Source organism: Danio aesculapii, chromosome 5 (genome assembly GCF_903798145.1).
Source record: "Danio aesculapii chromosome 5, fDanAes4.1, whole genome shotgun sequence".
Taxonomy (NCBI): Eukaryota; Metazoa; Chordata; class Actinopteri; order Cypriniformes; family Danionidae; genus Danio; species Danio aesculapii.
Window position 1 is genome coordinate 70,901,032 of NC_079439.1, and position 25,689 is coordinate 70,926,720.

The 25,689-nt window shown below is 33.0% G+C and overlaps 1 protein-coding gene across 1 annotated transcript in view; it reads right to left on the reverse strand.

The window, feature by feature from the left end:
* Window positions 1-2,868: 2,868 nt before the first annotated feature.
* Window positions 2,869-25,689, reverse strand: part of tut7 (terminal uridylyl transferase 7) — a 60,300-nt gene continuing 37,479 nt past the window's right edge. The window contains exons 21-30 of the mRNA XM_056458834.1: window positions 22,232-22,345; window positions 20,401-20,478; window positions 16,280-16,457; window positions 13,098-13,145; window positions 10,688-10,779; window positions 10,495-10,610; window positions 6,408-6,589; window positions 5,756-5,808; window positions 5,585-5,651; window positions 2,869-4,290 (exon numbers count right to left, since the gene is read on the reverse strand). Of these exons, the coding sequence (XP_056314809.1) occupies window positions 4,226-4,290; window positions 5,585-5,651; window positions 5,756-5,808; window positions 6,408-6,589; window positions 10,495-10,610; window positions 10,688-10,779; window positions 13,098-13,145; window positions 16,280-16,457; window positions 20,401-20,478; window positions 22,232-22,345 (993 nt within the window). The 3' untranslated portion in view covers window positions 2,869-4,225. The remainder of the gene's footprint in view (window positions 4,291-5,584; window positions 5,652-5,755; window positions 5,809-6,407; window positions 6,590-10,494; window positions 10,611-10,687; window positions 10,780-13,097; window positions 13,146-16,279; window positions 16,458-20,400; window positions 20,479-22,231; window positions 22,346-25,689) is intronic.

The window sequence follows — 25,689 nt, forward strand, 5'->3', positions numbered from 1 at the left end:
TAAACCCTGTTCACTACACCTTTGCTGTATTAAACCATGGGTAATATTAGTAAGGGAAGAGAATAATGCTATTATTCAGTTGTCTAATTTAGAAACTTGCTTAATTTGGGTTATAATTGGCTCTTCACAAAACAATAGTGCTGTTATTTAGCTCAACTCAGTTCAACGATCCCGGGAAATGCACCTGAAATTTACACAGAAATTGAATATGTACTTAAACCCATGCAACTTGACTAATACCTGCAAATTTTGATTCATGCTAATCATCATTCAATCCTTTATGCCATCCTACGACTTAATCATGCCTGAATTACACTGACATGACATGTTAAATGTTATAATTATTACATAATTACTGTATATACACAATTATTATACAAGTGTAGTTCTCGTGTACACTCACTGGCCACATAATTTGATGTACCTCTTTAACTATCTATTAATGCAAGCATCTAAACATTGTGTGTTGTTTATTCTGCGATATACTGTCACGGAAATTATTGGAAAATGATATTATTGTGTTTTTAAAGGTGCAAAAGGTGATTGTTTTCAGAAGCAATTTTAATTTTGCCTTTTTGAAAGTCTCTTCACATCCTATAAGCAATCATTTAACTGCTCCACATGTATTTATATGTATTTTAATATTCTGTGGGACCAAGAAAAGTTTGTCCAATCAAAACATTCGGTTCGAACATTATCATATGCTGTCTGACCTGCATGATAAAATGTGTAATTGCATTCCTCTATGCACCCCACGCTGGAAACATTATGTCATTAGCATGTTCACAGAGATTGGCAGTTAAATATCAATAACCTACCATTTAAAAAAAGTTTGGTAATCACATAGCATTTTCCACTGCACCTTTATGCCACTGATTATGAGCAAACAACGGCATAGTAATGCAAAATAGGCGCTTTAAAGGACCACAAACATATTCTAAGGTAATTTAGATTCCGTAATTTGATGTTAAAGTAAATAAATGTCCCAATATAAACTTTAAAAATGAAGTACAATGGCTGTAAATTACACGTGAACTGGAACTAGCTGCATTACTTTCAATATGATGATGTACAACTGAAACAGAACATTAAGAAGGAGGCGGGGCTGTGTTTTTGCACTCCTCCTCTCATCTATCACTTGTAGCAGACTAAAGCTGCGGTCATACTGTACTTTTCTCCCCATAGACTTCCATTCATACGCATGTGAATGCGGCAGATGGGAAACGTGCGACAAGTTTCGCAGTTCGCTGCATTAAAAAGTTCAAGCTTGGTGAACTCTGACCTGCGAAATTGCATCACGTGATTGCATGAGATCAATCGAAGATCAAAACATGACCTCTCTGTACAGAAAATTTAAATATGGACCAATCGCTCACTTTCTTTAATGTCTGATCATCTTGTTTAATCCCATTCTTTTTCGCAGTGCCGTACAACAGAATTTCGCATGTCCAAACTCGATCCTGGAGGGCCGGTGTCCAGGAGAGTTTTGCTCCAACCCTAATCAAACACACCTGAACCAGCTAATCAAGCTCTTACTAGATATACAAGAAACGTCCTGGCAGGTGTGTTGAAGCAAGTTGGAGATAAACTATCCAGGGGTCTGTTCTTCGTATGTGGATTACTCAATTAGCTGGATTTGGATATTGACGATTTGACATGATCCAGTATCGTTTAGTTCTTCAAAACTCATCTGAGACTTGTTGTCATAGGAACAGTTATGGTAACTCAAACCTGCTAGGGAGCAGGCTCATTTCATATAAACAGGATTAGATCGGGTCAGTTCAAGCAATGAAAATACTGAAAGTATGTACCGAATGCTGATATTTTCTTACTGTAGTTATATACACTTTGGAAAAATAATAGATATATTTTTAATTATATATATATATTAATAAAATGTATGCAATCTGCACTCCGAAATAAAGTACAAAGGCTGCCACCTGGTGGTTCAAAGAGAAAATTTATTGATATGAACTTTTTAGATACAAAAAAAGCTAATAATTTATGCAGTCATGCATGTGATTTGACCAATAATATACCAGTGATTTGATGCTTCAAAAAAGTTGCAGACACCTTTACCGATATCAAAATGCTTTTTAGATGCAAAATTAATTTATGCAGTTATTCCTTACGTTAATTAAAAAACTTGAGTAGGCCTAGGCTACTATAATAAAGAAAATCATCTCTAAATGTAGAACTAAATACATTGATATACATTGAAATGCATGATGAATACTCTTGACACATGAGCGTGTAAAGCCTGCAGCTCACAACAAACGTGGGAAGTTATTGCGTATCATATTTAACAAACCGTTTACTGCTAATTTTATGTAATTTTGCTCACATGGATAATTGAATATTCATCAGATGATGTCATTACGCTGCTGTGCCGTCAGCCAATCGCTGCATTGCTGATCATGATTTCGAGGATCGATAGATCAGTCCTTTACAACACATGCAGCGATCTCAGATCAGTTCATCCAGACATTTTAATCTGATTCGCCAACTTGTTTGAGGAACCAAATTAGCCAGAGATCAGTTATCAAGATTAACAGATCCAGGATCTGACTTAAGATCATTTAAGCGAGGTACGAAGAACGGACCCCAGGACATCGGCCCTCCAGGACAAAGGTTGGACACCCCTGCTCTAGAGCGACCGTGGCTTAACGGTTGGAGGGGCGTGGCTAAGCATCTTTAGCCCAACCCATGCAACTGACATCATCAGCGGAGAACTGCAATTATAAAAGTTGAAGGAAATCCTTAAATTTAAAGATGAACAAAACATTTGATTAACATGGATTAACTTGTACTGATTTAATTGTTCACCTTAAGACTGACAATGTGCTTTAACAAAAAAAACATAGTAAATTGTGATTTCATGCAGATTTATTAGCCAATATTGATGAATGTTTGCCATTTTGCACTTTTCTGGAGGTCGGTGCAGCCTAAAACAGAGCTCATTTTCACAACTTCATCCAAAACATCAGGTTAAAAGGTGAAAGTTGGTCTTTTCTTCAGCTGCTGTTTATTAAAATAAATGACCTAACACAAACTAGATGAGATGACAAGGGTTGCAGTCAGCTAAAATGTTGCTGACATTCGTTTTGATGTAAACATGATGGGAAACTGTTAGTGCGTCACCAAAAAACGACTGACGTCATGTCCATGTTTTGAACAATACGTCAATATATTGATTATTGCAACAGGTCTACCACCACAGTAGCAACAAATGAGCTAACATTTCTCATTATTGCAGACATAACATGTAGATCAATTACCAGAACAAAGTGCGCAGACGTCTTTATGACAAAATTAATTTATCGTCACAAAAAAAACACACACAGTTGATCATCTAGTATGGAGGGAATTGATATTATTAACATTGCAAAATAAAAAAATAATAATAATGCAGTGCAGCCTTTCCAAAAATACACAATTCATTCAGCAAGAACTATCAAATAAAGCGATAAGAACTAAAACCAAGCCCAGCCAAACAGAAATCGCACAATGAAAAAAGCTCAACATCATTATTAGCATGTAAATACACACAGACCCCACCCAACATCGCATGTACATTGGTTTATTTTTTTCTTTCTACAAAATAAAATGCTTTTTGGTGAACACACATACACCCAGCAAACAACTTTGTGTTTAATAGACATCTAATAGACATCTAAACGTAAATAGATTGGCTAAAACAAGGTTAAACCTGTCAGTGAAAATCTAATAGACGTCTAAGAATAGCCCAAAACTAGACTAGTCGTCAAGATTAGACAGACTTTATAAGTGTAGTCAGTCATTTCTGCTTAATTCATGACTAGTCTAGTTTTTGGGCTATTCTTAGATGTCTATTAGATGTCAGCCCAAATTTAGACTATGTTTAGATGTCTATTGGACATCTTTAAAAAACAAAAGATGCTTGCTGGGCACACACAAGACGCACAACTGTGCAAAATGTTCTACTAAAACTATTCGAGCGAATTGTAAACACACAACGGGGGCTACGATTTATCTAAATGACAAAGCACTGTAATGAACTGGACTTATAATTAAAAAATTAAATTAAAACGGATAAAATGAAGCGTCAAATTCATTCCACAATAGGGGAAGAAAAAGAAAACAACAACTAAAAATTAGACACCTGTAAAAGGCACATTCATGGAGGTGTTCTAACTGTATAATACTGGAGATCAACACTCTTCAGCCTGATGCTCACTTCTGAGGGTCACTTAAAAGGGCTCCACTTCTCCACAGATGTACTTAAGGATGAGTGTCTGTTTGAAAGACTACCTAGAAAATAACAGAGGGGAAAAAATGGTCTCAGAAAAAAAACTATGCATTTGGACTAGTCAGAATTATTAGCTCGGCTCTATATTTCTGTTTAACGGAGAGCAGATTTTCTTCAACATTTCTAATCATAATAGTTTTAATAACTCATTTCTAATCACTGATTTATTTTATTTTTGCCATGATGACAAAGAGGTTATAATAGTTTTGGATTTTTCAGTAGTTTTATTTTTTATTTTGTTTTGACTTTTTGTTTTTAAATTCAGTTAGTTTTTATATTTTGAAATAGCTATGTTTTAGTTTAGTTTTTATTAGTTTCAGTGTTAGTTTTAGCTTTTTTGTAAATAAGGATCTCTGTTAGGTGCAATATTCAAAGTCATCAGAATAAATATTGCATAATAAAAACTCAACCAAGGATAGGCTACTTTTTTTTGACACATGAACACCATCATCTACCACTACCATCTACCCATCCTCAAATTCAAATACAACAGCCCACAAGAAAGCAGCCTTAAGAAAAATATGTGTGCAAGGCTGCTTCTGAGGTTAGATGCACAGTAGTGATGGAAGGTTGGATCTTTAACGTAAACCGGATCTTCCCAAGTTTGGACTCAATCAAAAATATGTAGTCAGCAGTTATCATTTCAGTCAGTTAAAACATCAGCATGATCTGACAAGTTTCTTACAATTACGTTTTGCAACGCAACTGAAGCATGATTCACTTATTTTTAATTCCATTACGACTTTCTATTATGAAATAAACTTACGTTTCGCCAAATCCTCTATTTAAGCCCTCGGTTTACCCGCACTGCAGTTGTTGAAGTTTGCTTCAGTCACAGCAAGTTGTCATGTACTGTTTGTTTCAGTTCACAGAATCTCGCATGCGCAGTATTATCGGTTCACCGCTTCTCAAATCTGATCTCAGTGTACTGTTCTAATAACTGATTAACTTAGTATATATTGATTTATTTCAAATCAGAGAGGGTATCAGACATGTTACAATAAGTAGATTGTGAATAAGAGTGCTTACTGGAGACGCAAATAGTTTCAAATGATTCAGTTCGATTTAGTGAATTACTTCAACTGGTTCATTTAGAAGATCCGGTTAAAAAGAATGATTCGTTCGCGATCGCTATAATGAATACGGAAATGAAATGTATTATTGGGCACAAATGTGTTAACTGAATACTTTTATAAGATACTAATATTCAGCTTAAAGTGACATTTAAAGGCTTAACTAGGTTAATTGGGTTAAAGTTAGGGTAATTAGGCAAGTCATTGTATTTCACCGGCTCACCGGCTTCAGGACCCAAAATCATCCTTTTGGCTTTTCTCTTCTTCCTCCGGTCCTGTTGAGGACTTTCCTGAAAACACAACAACAACAGATCAGTGTCATTCCTGCACAAAAATACAGCATAAGCACAAAATGAGAACATTTATAAATGAAATGACACAATATGTGACCTACCACCCTGTCCCTGTCTGATGCAGGACTTCTTTGGTAGGTGTTTGGAGAGGATTCTGCAACCAAAACCACCACCACATTGATGACTTAATGAACTACGTTACGTAAAACCCATTAGATCTAATATATGCTAATATAAACACCACTATACGCATGAGTCTCGCACAGTAGGTTCACATACCCCCAAGCTCAATAAAACATAAATAATCATAATATAATAGCAAAATAATCATACTTATTGTTTTGAAGCAAGATTATTTTGCTCATTTAGATTATTTTGCTTGTTTTAAGGAAAAACTCACTTAAAATTTAACATATTATTTCCTAAAACAAGACGATGTGTTCTGCTTGTCTATAAAATGCTTCTTGATTGAAGAACTTTTAGATATTTGGACTGGAAACAGGACAGAAAGTATTTTTAGCAGTGCTCTCACTTACTGTTTTTCCAATACATTGAATTCAGCAATACTACTCAGCTCGCATGCTGTTTTTAATGTATTATATAGGTGGGAAGCATGCCATTTCGGAGGCAGCCGATAACTCCATTGATGCGCACCATGATCTTTGATATGTTGCCAACCAAATTGCTAGCTTACACACTACATGAGAGGTAATATCAGGTATTAGGGTCATATAATGTAATGAGCTCGGTCACCTATAGATTTGGACAGCAGACAGTCTCTCTTGATGTGAGAGTTGGAGCCGCACAGAAAACAGCATCTCTCCTCTTTCTGCCTCCACCGTGTGTCTTTATACGGGCTGCCGTCTGTCATTACTTTGCTGGATCGGTTCACGTCACGGCCACTGAAGAACCCATCGGGATTATCACGTCTTTGCCTTCATTTGAAACCAAAAAAAGAATTTAAAAAAAATTTAATCAATAAACAAAATCAGTTGAAGTCAGAATTATTAGCCCCACTGAATTATTAGCCCCCCTGTTTATTTTTTTCTTCAACCCATTTCTAATCATAATAGTTTTAATAACTCATCTCTAATAACTGATTTATTTTCTCTTTGCCATGATGACAGTAAATAATATTAGACTAGATATTCTTCAAGACACTAGTATACAGCTTAAAGTGACATTTAAAGGCTTAACTAGGTTAATTAGGCAGGTTAGGGTAATTATTCAATTAGTTATTGAATAATAATGGTTTGTTCTGTAGACTATCGGAAATATATAGCTTATAGGGGCTAATAATTTTGACCTTAAAATGGTGTTTAAAAAATTAAGTGCTTTTATTCTAGCCTAAATAAAACAAATAAGACTTTCTCCAGAAGAAAAAATGGTAACACTTTATAATAACTACACACTATAAATAATTTATTAAGCATCAGCAAATAGTGAATTCATTATCTGTATTATTCTATAAGCATTATCTCTACATTGATAAGCGTTAGTAAGCAGTTTATAACTGCAGCTACAAATGCTGTATTCTTGACTTACAAACATATTTATAATGTGCTTAATACTTGTACTTTCATACTTTGTTAATGATTAATTTTTCATTACTAAATTATCACAATATTATTCAGGCATATATTAAGGGTTACTATGTATGTTAATAAATGCTTTATTAACTCAACTTCATCTAGTTTTGTGACCTAATCGGACTATTTATGCTTTATAAATCCCTTATAAATGACAAATAAAGGCTCAGTTAAATTCTAAACAGGAAAATTGACATTATTCATTCCTTTTCATTTAAAGAGACACAAATAAAACTGTACTTCAAATGAAAAATAAATCTTTGCAAGCTTATCTAAACTAAAATAACTGTAGAGTTTAAACATTGCATCTTATTATATTGTTAAACCATTATATTGTTGTTGTTGTTTGATCCAGTTTTATGTTGTATTTTGACACTCCTGTTATTCTGCAATGTTTAAACTTTACAGTAATTTTATTTTTTAGATTGCAAAGATTATTGTTGATTTGATTCTGAGCCTTTAGTTGTCATTTATTAGAGATTTATAAAGCATAAATAGTCCTCACTTTAGATTAGGTCACAAAACTGCATGAAGTTGAGTTAATGAAGCATTTATTAACATATTAGTTAACTATTAGTATATGACTGAATAATAATATATGTAAATGTTGATTTCAATAGTTTATTAATCACTTACTAACTCATTCTGAATGATCCTAAAAACTCTCAACTACTCTTAAATACAAATGGTTTGTAAATAAAGCGATACTTAATTTAGTAATGAAAAATAAATCATTAACAAAGTATGAAAGTACAAGTATTAAGCACATTATAAATATGTTTGTAAGTCAAGAATACAGCATTTGTAGCTGCAATTATAAACTGCTTACTAACGTTTATTAATGTAGAGTTAATGCTTATAGAATAATAAATTCACTAGATGCTAATGCTTAGTAAATGATTCATAGTGTGTAGTTATTATAAAGTGTTACCGAAAAAATATCATCAGACATACTGTGAACATTTCCTTGCTCTGTTAAACATCATTTGGGAAATATTTAAAAGAGAAGAAACAATTCAAAGGGGGGCGAATAATTCTGACTTCGACTGTATATATTCGGTTATTATTGGAGTTTAAGTATTGTCATGGAAGAAAATAATTAATTAACACAAATGTACACTTATTTAAACTCATGGCTGGAATACACCACATAACTTTTAATATCTGTCCCTACATTAAATCACAAGGTGTGGTAAACTTATTTATAGAGGATAAACTCAAATATTGAAGGCGTTTGATATCTTCCAACTGGATATTCTGGCGTCTGCTTGTCATACACTTTGTTTTCTGTGGAAACCCCAAAATCTACACACTCACTTTTCTAGACTGCAAAAGTGGACAAAATGGTGTGTATTATACACTGTAAAAATAAAAAATAAAAAATTCAGTAAAGCTGCTGTGGTTGCCAGTAAAGAGAAAATAATTCAAAGAGGGGCTAATAATGCTGACTTCAGCTGTGTATATCGCATATGTAATGCTCTCATTTTCAGATGTCACAATACACAACAGATGTAGAATTATTCAATTATACTCTATGGAGATTTGATGGCCAAATAATTAAAATAATGTATTAAAATTAAATAAATAAATAAACAAAATCTAATTAAAAGCATCCAAAATCTTATTTAAAAAAGGCTTTACACATGCAAAGTTCAAACACTTATTTTTACCTTAAGTGTTTTGTTGTTTTTAAGTCTCTTATGTTCAACAAAACAGTAATATTGTGAATTAATGTAACAATTCAAAATAACCATTTTATTTTTGGTCAAATGTTAAATATATATTATATTATATATTATATATTATTATATTATATATTAAAGTGTTATTGTTTATGTGATTTAATGCTGAATTGTCAGCGTTGTTCCTGCAGTTTTAGTGTCACATGATCCTCCAGAAATTATTATAATATGCATAATTATCAAGAAATATTTATGTTATGTTCTGTTTATGTTATGTTTATAATATTCAAGAATATTAATATTGAAAACAGTTGATTCACATTTATGGCACTGATTCGCATTTTGTGGAAAACATAATATCCATGAGCTTGCGGAGACCTGCAGAACGCTTTGCTGTCTTTGCTGAATAAAATAAAAGAAATTAATTATTTTTTAATTCACTTTTAAAAGGTGATTTTCTCAATATTTCAATATTTAGATTTAAATAAAATAAAATTAGAATGAAATGAATTACATTTAAATTTAAACAAAATGAATAAAATTAAAACCAAATTAAAATTAAATCAAAATGAATACAATTCAAATAAAAAAAAAAAAATATTAAATTAATTAAAATTAAATTAAATTAAACATATATTTTTAAATTAACTTAAAATAAAATAAAATTAATTATTACATTTAAAATTAAATTCAATAATTATTATTTTTAATTAACTTATTTTTTAATTAACTTTAAAAGGTGATTTTCTCAATATTTAGATTTAAATAATTTTTTTTTATTGAAATTAAAATTAAATAAATTAAAATTAAATTAAAACTAAAAATCATAAATAAATTAACAAGTAAAGTTAATTAAATTAAAACGTAACTATTTTAAATAAAATAAATTTTAAATAAATAATTATTGTTTAATTACCTTAATTTTTTATTAACTTTAAAGGTGATACTCAATATTTAGATTTAAATAAAATTTAATTAATGTTAAAAATAATTATATATTTTAAATAATATAAAAAATAATTAAAATTGAATTAATTCTTATTTTAATTAGCTTCATATTTTTTATCAATTTTAAAGGTGATTTTCTCAATATTTAGATTTAAATAAAATAAAATAACTAAAAACCAATTCATCCATCAATCCCTGTAGCACAAAACCAAGTTATATTTGTGGGAATTGCCAACAATCCAATGCACAAGTCAAAATGTATGCCAATAATCATTAGAGTAAAGATCATCTTCAAGAAGACATTCAGTTAATTAAAATATTAACTTTAAATGTGATTTTCTCATTTCATTCATTCATTTTCTTTTCGGCTTAGCCTATTTATTAATCCGGGGTCGCCACAGCGGAATGAACCGCCAACTTATCCAGCATGTTTTATGCAGCGGCTGCCCTTCCAGGCGCAACCCATCACTGGGAAACATCCATACACACTCATACACTATGGTCAATTTTAGCATACCCAATTCACATTTGCAGCAGGAAATTTAGAAATGATTCATCAAAATGTAAAAGCACTACAAGGATTAAATTTAAAGATAGTAAAAAAGCAGAGTGCTGAATTACCTCTTCCTCATCGGACAGTCTTTCATAAAATGGCCAATCTTCCCACAAATGCGGCAGCAGCGGTCATTAGGTGCAAGTTTTCCCTCGGTGAGCACTTCTGGGTCAAAGAAATACTCCTGCAAACACAAAAGTCAATCTTCAGTACGATGAATCAACTCGTATACAACTGACAGCATCAAAGGTGGACACAAACCATTTTATTGGAGTAATCTGGAGGAAACACTCTGACAGGAGAGCCGAAAACTCTGCGGGCGTTGATGAAGGCCTTCATGATAAAACTGGCCACTGAAAAACAAGTCCAGATCAGACACATGGAAAAAAAATATATAATATTTCCCAAATGATGTTTCACAGATTCAGGAAATTTTCACAGTATTTCTGATAATATTTTTTCTTCTGGAGAAAGTCTTATTAGTTTTATTTCAACTAGAATAAAAGCAGTTTTTATTTTTGAAAACATTTAAGGTCATTATTAGCCCCTTTAAGCATGTTTGTTTTGGATTGTCTACAGAACAAACCATCGTTATACAATGACTTGCCTAATTACCCTAATGAACCTAGTTAAGCCTTTAAATGTCACTTTAAGCTGAATACTAGCATCTTGAAGAACATCTAGACAAATATTATTTACTGTCATCATGGCAAAGATAAAATAAATCAGTTATTAGAGATGAGTTATCAAAACTATTATGTTTAGAAATGTGTTGAAGAAATCTGCTCTGTGAAAAATATATTCAGGAGGGCTAATAATTCTGACTTCAACTGTAAATGCTTTAGATCAGTGGTTCTCAAACTGGGGGTCGCAGAATAATTTCAAGGGGTCGCGAGAGTGATTTAAAAACTGTGTAATTTTCAGTGATTATAATAAATATTTTTCAGTATTACAAGTGAAAGCTAATATTTTCAGATTTTTTAAAGATATCACTGATGAATTCATAAAGTATTGAGGACACTTTCAGGCAGAATGCATCTTTGTACTTGAAGCGCAGCGCTCAGGAACAGTTTAAAACTGTTGTCATGTCAACTTGCTGCAGTAAACAAAGCCGGCAACGCTTGTCCCGCCTTCGCTCTCTTCCTATTGGCCCACTGCGCTAGACTGAATCATTCAGTCAACGCCTTCTGCCTTCAGATGACAGGAGATACAACCGTGAAAATGTAACGCGCTGAAGAGGAGAGAATGAAAACAACACTGACAGATTTAGTTTTAGAAACCAGCTAAAGCTACAAATAATGGCACATCTGATTAGTTTTCATGTGGTGAATGTTAATCCATCATCTACACTTTTCCAAGAGTGGATAAAAGACTTCCATTGACTTCAAGTCCGCTATGATAACAACTAAAGCATTCACTGTAAAGTCTGTGGGACGCAATTTTCAGGTAACTGTTTGCCACATCTACACATTTTAAACAGGATAGGTTGTTTAAACCTTAATTTAATCGCTAGACGCTGTCAGCCGTGCAAGTGGCAGCGGTATGTAAAATTCATGTCAAGCAGTGCGTGCAGGGCCGGTGAGCGGTTCGTCCGTGTTTTGGTCACTCAATTATGCTTTAAAAATGTGTTTTCTTGTGATAACGGGATTTCATTGAGACATATTTTACTCACGCATGCATATATATATTTTTTTGCTCGTTAGTTTTGATTAGTGTTGATTTCAAATGCAATAAATCGGTTTATAAAACTTAAAATAAGTTATTTTTATTGTTTGGATATGTTTTGATAGTGGGGGGTCGCGAGTTCTTGACGATCTTACATTGGGGGTCGCTGGCTTAAAAGTTTGAGAACCACTGCTTTAGATGACAAGATACACTGTAAAAAATTCAGGGTTTCACATAATTCCTTCATGTTATCCTAACACAAATCAATTACGTTCCTTTTTACAAACTGAACAAACAATAAAGTTGTCAAATAATTAAAAAAAAATTACTTTATTCCAACTCATTTTACATTATTAGTTTTTATTAAGCAGCAAAATTAATTTGAGGGTAGCAAAAAAAGGGTCATTTATTTAGTAAAATCATAATTGTGTTATTTGGTAGCCTTTTAAGAAAGCACACCTATATTTGATGTTTTTAAAGATCGTTTAGTTCCGACTGTTATTTAAAAGGAGAAATATGTAGGATTGTTTTCATTAAAATATTCAAAAGCCTGTCTTATAGATTTTGCTGAATTATGTGCTCGTACTGTCCTAAATGTTTCGCTGAATGTTTAAATACAAAGAAATAAGCGGTTTTAACTAGTGTTCAGGGTGTGTGCATGCTAATGACACACCCTCGATTTCTAGTTTGGTTTTGTAGAAAACAGGGAAACGGCAGCGAGGCTTTATTATGTTGTGTGTTTTATTCGACTGCACAGAGCAGCATTAGAACTGAAGCCTAAACTGTATATAGTCTGATAAAAGAGAGCTGCTAACTGTAGTATTGGTAACCTAGCAACCAACAGTCAACAAGGCAAGCATAAATAAATAAATTGATAAATAAATAAATTAATTAATTAATTAAATAATTAAATAATTAATTAAATAAATAAACAAATAAATAAATAAATAAATAAATAAATAAATAAATAAATATAAATAAATAAATAAATAAAAATGTGACTGACTTCTCCGGGACAGACCAGCGCCAAGGTTGTGACTCAAGTCGAACGGATCTGAAAGAGGAAAAACACCAAATATCAAATACTTTGCAATATGTACTAATAGTCATGAGTGTTGATATTATTACAATACATCAATGCTGGGTTTAATACAGTGAAAAGCAACGAGAAACAAGTTACATCAAAATGTTAACTACTTTCAGCAAGGAATTTGTAGTCACAGAAAACAAATGAACGATAGAGTGAATAGTTAAGTTTGAAGCAGCACATTGTTTCACTTTTACATACAGTTGAAGATGAATTCATTCACCCTCATGTGAAATTTGTATTATTTTTCACAATCTAAAAAAAAAAAAGTGATAAACAAAAGAGCAAGGTTTGTTTGTTTGTTTCAAGTATTTCCTATTATATTTTTTCTTATGGAAAAAACTTATTTCTTTAATTTTGGCAGCAAAAAAATTAATAAATAAAATGTCAAAAATTAATAATAAATATATAATTTTTTATATGTAAATGTTATGAACCGCACAGTTTTGCGTGTATGTTCTTTCTGTCTCTATCCGTCTCTCTCGATCTCTCTCTCTACTGGCCCTATCATTTTTACAGGTACCGCCTACTTCGAAACACTATTGGCTGACAGGACTGCCAATCTAAATCAACCATGTGACGACGACTTCTCTCTCTGCCAATCACGCTTGTTGCCGAGCTCTTTAAATGTTGTTTTGGCGTGTTGTCTGTTTGGTGGTGTCCGTTTGTTTTGTAGCTGTTGCTGATGTTGACTTAAAGTGAGATTTACTGATGTTGACTTTGAGTGAGATTTGTTTGACAGTTCTGATGTGTGTTTTTACATCTCTAGCCCGCTAATGCTCCATTAAAAATCCTTCTGTGACTTTTGACAAGGGAGATCTGGAACAATGTAGTAAGTGACGTGACATAGATAGTTTGCACGCAGGATTATTGATGTATAGACACACTAGTTAGCGAAGTGCGCTAATTTTGTATTTCTATTTTTCAGATTAGTGTAAGTTCAGGGCGCTTTTGGCGCTGAAGACTTTTCTTTTCATATTGTTTTCTTATTTAGTGGTTTGGGGAGGAGTTTAAGGGAATATTTTTGTTATATTTATTTCTTTGATTTTGCTAGCGCAACTTCAGTTCCCTCTCCCGGGTTTATCTTAGTTCTTTTTAACTTCATCTTATTGTTTAAAAATATTGTAAATACAGTGGGAGCAATAAATCTTTTGCGGTGCTAATTTGTAGTTGTGTCTTCTCTTGCCATTTTAATCTCCAGTTTATTCTTTGGTCATCTTTATGTTACTCCTTTTAATTCCCTAGACATATTTTCATCAAGGATCGTAACAGTAAAACTGCTACGGTTATTAGAGCGCTTAAGAAATAATTTTTTCAATGATCTAAAGCAGGGGTCACCAAACTTGTTCCTGGAGGGCCGGTGTCCTGCAGACTTTAGCTCCAACCCTAATCAAACACACCTGAACAAGCTAATCAAGGTCTTACTAGGTATACTTGAAACAACCAGGCAGGTGTGTAGAGGCAAGTTGGAGCTAAACCCTGCAGGGACACCGGCCCTCCTGGACCGAGATTGGTGACCCATGATCTAAAGCAGGGGTGTCCAAAGTTTTTAGGCCGAGGGCCAGATGCAAAAAAAAAAATGTTTACATACATCACACAGACACACATATATACATATATATATATATACATATATATATATATATATATATATATATATATATATATATATATATATATATATATATATATATATATACACACATGTGTGTGTGTGTGTGTATATACTATTATGGAATTATTTTAATTCGTCGTCCAACTGTGTTTCTAGAAAGACTTACGTTTTTAAAATCTTGAATCTTCTCTGGCAAATTACAGTCGCAACACTCATCAGACACTCCTATAGAAATTCTCCTACAGTGAAGGGTTTCCTGTGCTGTGCGATTAGCTGAGCTACCTCATAACTAGCCAGCGTAGAATTTTCTTGCACTTTTATTTATTTATTTTTATTATTTATATTATTATTTTTTATTGCTTGAACTGACAATACAAGAACATCCAGAAAGAAAGTCCAAGGGATCAGACAGATCTTTAAAAGGTCAATAATGTACATAGTCTTAAGAAAACTTTAATAAAATCACATACAAATACAAATAATACCATTGGACAAAAAGGGGAATAAAACTGAATTACAGTATTAATAATAATAATAATAATAATAATAATATTAACAATAATAATAATACAAAAAAATGTCTTGCACTTTATTAGCAGGAAAAAACTGCTGTTGTTGAGCTGAGAGGGCAGCTGCTAATTGTTTTACTTTATGATCTCGTTCGGCACCAGTGTAAGAGCTGAAGGCCTGATGTTTTGTTTCATAATGTCTTTTAATATTATATTCCTTCATTACTGCAACTGATTCCTGGCAAATTAAACAGACACATTTCCTGCTGACCTCTGTGAAGAAATATTCTTCGCCACAACGTGACTGAAATTTCTTGCACTCACTGTTGATTTTCCTTTTTCTTGGTTGTGCCATGGCTCGCCAAAACGTGATTATCAATGTTTCCTTCAGTTTGTTCGATTCGTTTTACTTCATAACAGGAACTGCTGCCTAACTGAAGGCATATGATAGCGACACCCAGTGGTTATTTATTGAATTACGTTCATATTTGTATAGCGGGGCAGATTCTATTCATATTTATAAAAAGGCTTGCGGGTCGCCACAAAACTGATTGCGGGCCGCAGATGGCCTGCGGGCCATAGTTTGAACACCCCTGATCTAAAGAAACAACTGTTGCTCAATGACTTGCCTATTTACCCTAACTTTAACTTAATTAACCTAGTTAAACCGTTAAATGTCACTTTAAGCTGTATAGAAGTGTCTTGAAAAATATCTAGTCAAATATTATTTACTGTCAATACAAAGATAAAATAAATCAGTTATTAGAGATGAGTTATTAAAACTATTATGATTAGAAATGTGCTGAAGAAATCTGCTCTCCGTTAAACAGAAATTGAGGACAAATATACAGGAGGGCTGATAATGTGTGTAAATCAATTTTGTCAATTTAACAGCACAATAAGTCATTTTGTCTTTGCCTTATTAATTACAAATGTATATTTTCAGGTCACTTCTGATAAGTCTGTGTGGTTTTTACCCTCGATGGCGAGGTGTTTGGACGTCCACTGCTTCTTGAAGGTGCTGAGCGGCTCCTTTCTGCGGATGCAGATCACAGACTCCCTGAAGTCGAAGGTCTCGGTGTAAAACTGCAGCAGGCCGAGCCACAGCTCACCCACCGACTCCCGGTTCTTCTTGTACTCCGGCCAGTGTCTGTGCTGAGGAATCAACAACAACCCAGACTCATCATCCATTACATCAGAAGGATAAAGCAAGCATTTTTGTGCTGCAAAGACATTTTAGGAGCAGTTGCACATACAGCTGAAGTCAAAAGTATTCAATTATTATTCAATTAATTTTTAATCCTTTTAAAAATATCTGCCATGTGCTTTTTATTGAGATTAAAGATTAAATAAGATTTTTTCAGCACAATTTTAAACATGATAGTTTTAATAACTTATTTTCTTTTGTCTTTGTGACAGTACATCATATTTTACAAGATACTAGTATTCAGCTTAAAGTCCGATTTAAAGGCTTAATGTGGTTACTTAAAGCAAGTTAGAGTAACTAGGCAAGTTAATGGACAACAGTGGTTTGTTCTGTACAATCAAAAACTTTATTGCTTGAGAGAGCTAATAATATTGACCTTAAAATAGTTTTAAAAAATATGTTTAAACTGCTTTTATTTAAGGCAAACTAGAAGAAAAACGACCTTTCCCAGAAGAAAAAATATTTTAGGAAATATTGTGAAAATTTTCTGCTCTGTTAAACATCATTTAGGAAATATTTGAAGAATTTAATTTTCACAGGAGGGTGAATCATTTTTATATTAAAATTTTTATTGTGAAATAACAAACACTATATCAGTACTAAGTTACATCTTTGTTGTTGTTGTTTTTTACAAAAGAGAACAAAAGAAAAAAAAATAATTATAAAAAATATATAATAATGATAGTAGGAATGAAAATGGAAAGAAAAATGGAAGCAAGAGTAATAAGTGTACAGAAAATATCTAATAACTATCACAATCAAACGTTCAGATACATTGTAAATGTTAGAAGTAAATATTTACAATTAAGCAGTATAAAATAGTCATCTTTAAAAACAGACAAAAAATTAATTACTACCAAATAAATCAATTAAAAAGGAAGGAGAGTGCATCTATTAAATGAGTGGAGAACATGAGACTGATTCCTGTGACGCTCCAGAGACAGACGAGTCTTCGCTGAGGCCAGCTTCCAGCCTCCGCCACTGAGACTGCAGCTCTACACAAGACGTTTGGCCAGCGGAGAAATTAAAATGGTCGTGCCCAACTGAGCCTGGTTTCTCTCAAGATTTTTTTTCTTCACTTTCGCCATTTAGTGAAGTTTTTTTCCCTCTCCGCTGTCGCCACTGGCTTGCATGGTTCAGGATCTGTAGAGCTGCGCATCGTTGGATTTGCTCTTCAGTGTTTGGACTCTCAGTAGTGATTATTAAACCACACTGAACTGAGCTAAACTGAACTGAACTTAAACACTACAAACTGAACTACACTGTTCCTATTTACTGTGACCTTTTATGTGAAGCTGCTTTGACACAATCTACATTGTATAAGCGCTACACAAATAAAGGTGAATTGAATTGAAAGGTGAAAATGGAAGGCAAGACCTCAAGAGAGTTAAAGTAAGTTAACTCTAATCTTTTCCAACTTTAGAAAATGCATGGTCTCTACAAGCCATCGGGATGTAGTTGGAAGCTTATTTGATTTTCAGTGAAGTAGAATATGACGCCTGGCTAATAGTGAGGTAAAGGCCAAAATATCAAGTTGTTTAGAATTGAACTGGGACCAAATCTTTGGAGCCCCAAAAATGGCAACATCAGGGGATGGGTTTAAATTTACCTACAACACCTTGGACATAATTGTAAAATAATGATTCCAATAATGTAACAGAGGGTACATAAAGAACATATGACTTAAATTACACCTTGGTGCATGACATCTGTCACATCTGTCATCAATATTGGGAAATATTTCAGATAGCCTAGTTTTTGAGAAATGGATTCAATGAAATACTTTAAACTGTATCAGGCTAAACCGAGCACAAATTGTACTAGAGCGTATTCTCTGCAGCGCCACCATTCTTCCTCAAAACATAGTCACCATTCATTTCCCAAGATTTTTTAATTTTAGCTTTAGTAAGAGAACAGGAGGGTGAATAATTTTAGCTGTATGATTCATTCATTCATTTAAACTTTTCTATAGATGTTTTAAAATCCTTATCAAGCCTTCTCATATATAATCTGCATATATTTTATAAATGCATTGTAATTTTCATCCATTGCATGCATTATTCCAGTCTTCAGTTTCACATCATCATTCAGAAATCACTGTAATATGTTGGTTTGCTGTTCAATGATTAACTATTATAGTACGAATGTTAACTACACTTATATTAGTTAATAAATGCTTTTTTTTTATATTACCAATACTGGTCAATAACAATAATAATAATATATTATAATATTAATAATACTATCAATAAGAAAAATTAAGCTATTTTCACAGTTTAAATCCAATTCAGACATGTGCTGCTGGTCATGAGGGTATTATTTTACCAGATAAAAAAAAAACCTTTGTGATAGTAAATGATTTTGTGAATGGAAAGATCTTTGCCAAGTCCTTGTTTTCTGCATTTAAGGTTTCAAAATAAAATAATGTATCCAGTGTATCCATCTGTTTTATACTGTTATAATGTTCTCTATTAGCCTCAAAACATGTATATCAAGACATATTTATATTTATCCTTAATATTTAAGGATGTTATTGGCTACAAATATAAAGGTTAATATCAGCATTAGTCAAAAATGTATAGGGTCCAATAATAAAATCATGTCATTTTCACAGGATAAACCCAATTCAGATGCATGAGGGGTTTTGCCATTAAAAAAACAACAACTTTGTGATTTGTATCTGACTTTGTGAATGGAAAGATCTTAGTAAATTCCTTATTTTCTGCATTTAAGGTATGATTCTTGTTTTATATTGTAATACTGTTATTTATTAGCCTCAAAACATGCATATCAAGACATTCATATTTATCCTTAATATTGAAGTAGGTTATTGGCTACAAATATAAAGGTTATTTTCAGTATTAGTCAACATTTCAATCTGCATGCATCGCTTTTTACATATTATTATTATTATTATTATTATTATTATTATTATTATTATTATTGTTATTATTATTGTTATTGTTATTATTGTTATTATTATTGTTATTATTATTGTTGTTATTATTATTGTTATTATTATTATTATTATTGTTATTATTATTATTGTTATTATTGTTATTGTTGTTATTATTGTTATTGTTGTTATTATTATTGTTATTATTATTGTTATTGTTATTATTATTGTTGTTGTTGTTATTATTATTATTATTATTGTAGTTGTTGTTGTTGTTGTTGTTGTTGTTGTTGTTGTTATTATTATTATTATTATTATTGTTGTTGTTGTTGTTATTATTATTATTATTATTGTTGTAGTTGTTATTATTATTATTATTATTGTTGTTGTTGTTATTATTATTATTATTGTTGTAGTTGTTGTTATTATTAATAATATTATTGTTGTAGTTGTTGTTATTATTATTGTTATTATTATTATTGTTGTTGTTGTTGTTATTATTATTATTATTGTTGTAGTTGTTGTTATTATTATTATTGTTGTTGTTGTTGTTATTATTGTTGTTGTTATTATTATTATTATTATTATTATTATTATTATTATTGTTGTTGTTGTTGTTGTTGTTGTTATTATTATTATTATTATTGTAGTTGTTGTTATTATTATTAATATTATTGTTGTAGTTGTTGTTATTATTATTATTATTGTTATTATTATTAGTGGTGGTTCTTGTTATTAATATTGAAAGGTTTTTCCTTTTGCTGAGAGGAATTGAAAAGCAATTATTTAAAACATAATTTTTAATAACATTACACATTCTTTTAATCAAGTTTTTCTTTTTCTTTAGTGCAAGCTTGCAGCAGTTTAATAGCAAATAAAAATATGAAGCAACCGTTTTCGACATTGACCATAATAATAATTATATCTTGAGCATCACTTTTAAAATATCTATGCTAAAACCATTCAAAAACACTCCTCCATGCACTGCTTCTCACCAAGTTCTTCAGATCCTTGAAGAAATACACATCCCAGCCGTCGACGGGGACCACCGGCTTCTGCTCGCCATCATAGATCTACAAACACACAAAATATCCACTACAGAAACAGCAAAACACAGATGTACTGTTTATTATCTACGAAATGCAGAGCTCCAATGCTAAAACATGACATTTTCTTCCATAACAGGCATTCTTAATAATCCTAATATTATAGCATGAAATAGATTATTTTCATTGCATTTAATGTGAAATAACTCCACATAAACATAGGAGAAATGTTTATTTTAGAACACATTTATAAATTTGACCTCTTTATATGCAAACAGAAATTAATCATCTTAAGTACCCTATTTTATAAGCCAGTGGTTCTCAAACTTTTAAGCCAGCGACCCCCAATGTACTATCGACAAGAACTCGCGACCCCCCACTACCAAAGCATATCCAAACAATAAAAATAACTTATTTTCAGCTGTTCACAATATTTTAACTATATTTACTATACATTACAGGGCTCGAAATTAACATTTTTGCTTGGTAGTACTGGTGCTCCCACCAATTATCGCACCGTTACTACAAGTTTTATAAACAGATTTATTGCATTTGAAATCAACACTAATCAAAACTGACAAGCAAAAAAATATATATATGCATGCGTGAGGAAAATATATCTCAATGAAATCCCGTTATTACAAGAAAAGACATTTTTATAGCATAATTGAGTGACCAAAAGATACACGGACTGCTAACCAGCCCTGCACGCACTGCTTGACATGAATTCATTAATGAATCTGTTAATGATAACTGTGCTGTGTTCTCACTCCTGGTGTCTGATATTGCACAGATGCTTTTGACATATACCTTATTATTTGTATACGTCATTTTAATAGCAATAACTGGTATTTTCATGAACTGCAATATTAGTTTAATCTTAGTCAGTGCAAGCCCTTTTGCGATGGTGTACGTGGTGTTATATTTTACATAAAGCTGCCACTTGCACGACTGACAGCATCTGGAGATTAAATAAAGAATTAAACAGAACCTATCCTGTTTAAAATGTGTAGATGTGGCAAACAGTTACCTGAAAATTGCGTCCCACAGACTTTACAGTGAATGCTTTAGTTATTATCATAGCGGACTTGAAGCCAATGGAAGTCTTTTATCCACTCTTGGAAAAGTGTAGATGGTGGATTAACATTCACCAAATGAAAACTAATCAGATGTGCCATTATTTGTAGCTTTAGCTGGTTTCTAAAACTAAATCTGTCAGTGTTGTTTTCATTCTCTCCTCTTCAGCGCTTTACATTTTCGCGGTTGTTGCTCCTGTCATCTGAAGGCAGAAGGCGTTGACAATGATTCAGTCTAGCGCAGTGGGCCAATAAGAAGAGAGCGAAGGCGGGACAAGCGTTGCCGGCTTTGTTTACTGCAGCAAGATGACATGACAACAGTTTTAAACTGTTCCTGAGCTCTGCGCTTCAAGTGCAAAGATGCATTCTGCCTGAATGTGTCCTAAATACTTTATGAATTCATCAGTGATATCTTTATAAAATCTGAAAATATTAGCTTTCACTTATAATACTGAAATATATATTATAATCACTGAAAATTACACTATTACACAATGTTTGATGATCTGTCTCCAAATGACAAGACAGCAGGAATAAAGTATTACATATGTTCCTGTTTGTACACACATGCTGGAATTTCAATGGTCAGATTTAAAAAATACATAAATTCTAAAAAACAAGTCTAAATCAACCGCTGTGGCTCATGATGATTTTTTTAAAGAGTTTATATCAATAAAAAAGGTGTTAATGGTGAATAAAGGCACCTCCTGGAGAACAGGGATCACCGGTGGGCTTCTCTGCTGCAGGAAGAACAGCACCATCAGAGTGTATGCGTATGAAGAAAGACTGCCGCGCGACGCATCTCCAATATCACACACCTGAACACACAGAAATCATGCACATGTTCAATATACAGCGGTGCGTTAATGAGTTATTGATCCTCATTAAAGAGAACAAACAAACACACAGTAACCCGTCACAATTGACTAATGCTATATTTTTACACAGGATTCACGCTTGGTTACTAATGTGTGAAAACCTTCTTGACATGCCCAAGTGAAAAAATACACTGAGCTAAAGTTGAGGCAAAGCACAACAGTGTTCACAGTCAATTAAACTGAGCTAATGTTGTTTTGAAGTCATCCTAACATGAGATTTCAGACCCAATATTGAAAGTAGCTTGGTAAACAATAAAGGAACCGTGTCACAATTTGTCAATGAATGAATGTGCACATATAAAACCAACTTTACCTCAATAAAAAAATACTATAGTCTTCTATAGTATACTACAGTGTTTTTACTAATTAAAATTTTACTACCCTACTATAGTAGTGTATTATACTGTAATAAATGTAGTATTTACATCATCTTTTAATGCATACTGTTGTACTAACTATGGTTAACTAATAAACTATAATAAAAACTGCAGTAAACATTAGTTTTTACTACAGTAAACTGTGGTGCATTGTAGTATTATAAACCCTAATTATGGTTAACTAATAAACTATAATAAAAACTGCAGTAAGCATTAGTTTTTACTACAGTGCATTGTAGTATTATAAACCCTATAGTTTTAGAAAACAACAGTATTTGGTTATCTATTAATATTACTATAGTTGTTGTGTTACTATTGCCATAAAATTACCACAACAGATTAATTCACATTTATTTATTCATTTTCCTTCGGCTTAGTCCCTTTCGCCACAGTGGAGTGAACCGCCAACTATTCCAGCATAAGTTTTATGCAGCCCAGTGCAGGGAAACACCCATACACACTCATATTCACACATACTCATACACATACACATACTCACTACAGACAATTTAGTTCATCCAATTCTCCTATAGTGCATATGTTTAAAATGTGAAATCTATTTATTTAACAGGGACAATGCTCATTAATAAACAGTAGAACTGTAAATAAGCCAGAGTTAGCCACAAGGGCTAATTTTCATCTGTTGCTCCCTGCCAGATTTTAAAAGGCAACCTAAAATCAAAAAACACATCACCACACATACAATAACAGTAATGTAACATACGACAAAGGGATAAAAAGTATAATAAGAATTTCTTAAAATGTTAGACAAAACTGCTTTCTTTTATCTGAGAAATATCGCTAAGTTACGTAGTATGCTATCCATCTCAGATGCAGAAAAGCTAGTTCATGCTTTTATGACCACTGGGCTGGATTACTGTAATGCTCTGTTTGCTGGCTGCCCAGCATCCTCTATTAACAAACTTCAGCTCTTACAAAAATGCAGCTGCCAGAGTTCAGGTCTAGAAAATTTGATCACATCACCACAATTTTATCCTCCTTACACTGGCTGCCTGTTAAGTTTTGTATTGAATTTAAAATATTGCTTCTTGCGTATAAAGCTTTAAATAATCTAGCTCCTGTTTATCTAACCAATGTTCTGTCTCGCTACAGTCCAACTCGCTCTTTAAGATCTGAAAACTCAGGGCTTCTGGTAGTACCTAGAAGAGCAAAGTCTACTAAAGGAGGTCAAGCCTTCTCATTTATGGCTCTATTAAGCCTTCCTGATAATGTCCGAGGCTCAGACACACTCTCCCAGTTCAAAAGTAGATTAAAGACCTATCTTTTTAGTAAAGCATACACTCAGTGCATCACTTAGCGGTATGATGCATGAATGTGCTCCACGCATCTCGTGTATATCCACTATGAACAGCAGCTACACTAATAATTCTCTTTATTCTCTATTTTCACCTGGGGATACTCATTCCGAGACTTTACCACCCAGAGACTATGCGATGATCCCAAGGTTTCCATAGTCCTGGACCAGGCCGTATCCTGAGCAGTTGCTGTGGTGGTCACGGAGGAGTATAGAGCATGAGATTGATTCCTGTAAGACTCCAGGGACAGACGAGTCCTCGCTGACCATCCTGCGTTCTCCAGCCTTCAGTGCCTAGACTGCAGCTCTGCACAAGACGTTTGGCCATAGGAGAAATGGTTGTGCCCAACTGAGCCTAGTTTCTCTTGAGGTTTTTTAATTCTTTACTTTCGCAAAATGGTGAAGTTTTTCCCTATCCGCTGTCGCCACTAGCTTGCATGGTTCGGGATCTGTAGAGCTGCACATCGATGGATTTGCTCTTCAGTGTTTGGAATCTCAGTATTGAATATTAATCCACACTATACAGCTAAACTGAACTTAAACTCTGAAAACTGGATGGACACAGTTTCAATTCACTATAATCTTCAATGTGAAGCTGCTTTGACACACTCTACATTGTTAAAGCGCTATACAAATAATGGTGAATTGAAAAAAAACTAAAGAATTACACACGATTACAAACTTGATTTGCTTTTAGCCATTTCTTTAACTTGTATTTAAATGTTGAATAATTTGTAACACCCCTTAAATCCATAGGAAGTGTGTTCCAGAAATGACTGTCTCTAACTGAGAAGACTGATCGTGCAAAAGTTGTACGCCTAAACTGCACAGCACAGTCTCCTCTAGTAATAGATCGTGTTGCTTGATCATTATTATTCTTGTGTGTCACAAACTCACATAACGGAGTTGGAGCATATCCATTTAAAATCATACAAGCATCAGCCAAATATTTCAAATTATCAAAGCTCAATAAATAAGGATTTTGTATTATATTAAAATGATGATACCTCATGGCCCGTTTCCACTGAGTGGTATGGTACGGTATGCTTTTATGGCCTTTTCCACTGTCAATTAGCGTGCCGTTCCGAACCATACCCCTTTTTCGGCACCCTTTCGAAGGGGTACCAAACACGAGATCGGTTACAGAGATACGTCACGATCTCGTGGAGCTAGCCAGAATGAAAACAAAGGAATCGCCATGTTTTTAATACACAGCTGAGACATTACACTGTAATACTATATGCATATAAATAACAAGCCATGGATGACCAGATTTCAAACAAACCTTGTCAATGTCTTGATGAACAGCCACAAAGCCAAGAAGAACAGAATCTGCCGTGTCCTGTTGTTGTTTTACGAGGGCGACTAAAAGTGTGAGCAGTTCTCGCTTTCTTCAGGGAGCTCGCGATCGCGTCTATATTTGATATAACAAACTTCTTGAGCTGATGTCAATAACGTGTGCGTGATTATTGAAGTGTCTCAGTCATCTGATCCACTTAGAAAGAAAATGACAAACGCGAGAAGCGTGAAGCGCGGAAAAAAGGAGGAGCCCGACAAAACACAGGAGCAAATAGTTTCAGCAACCTGAACCA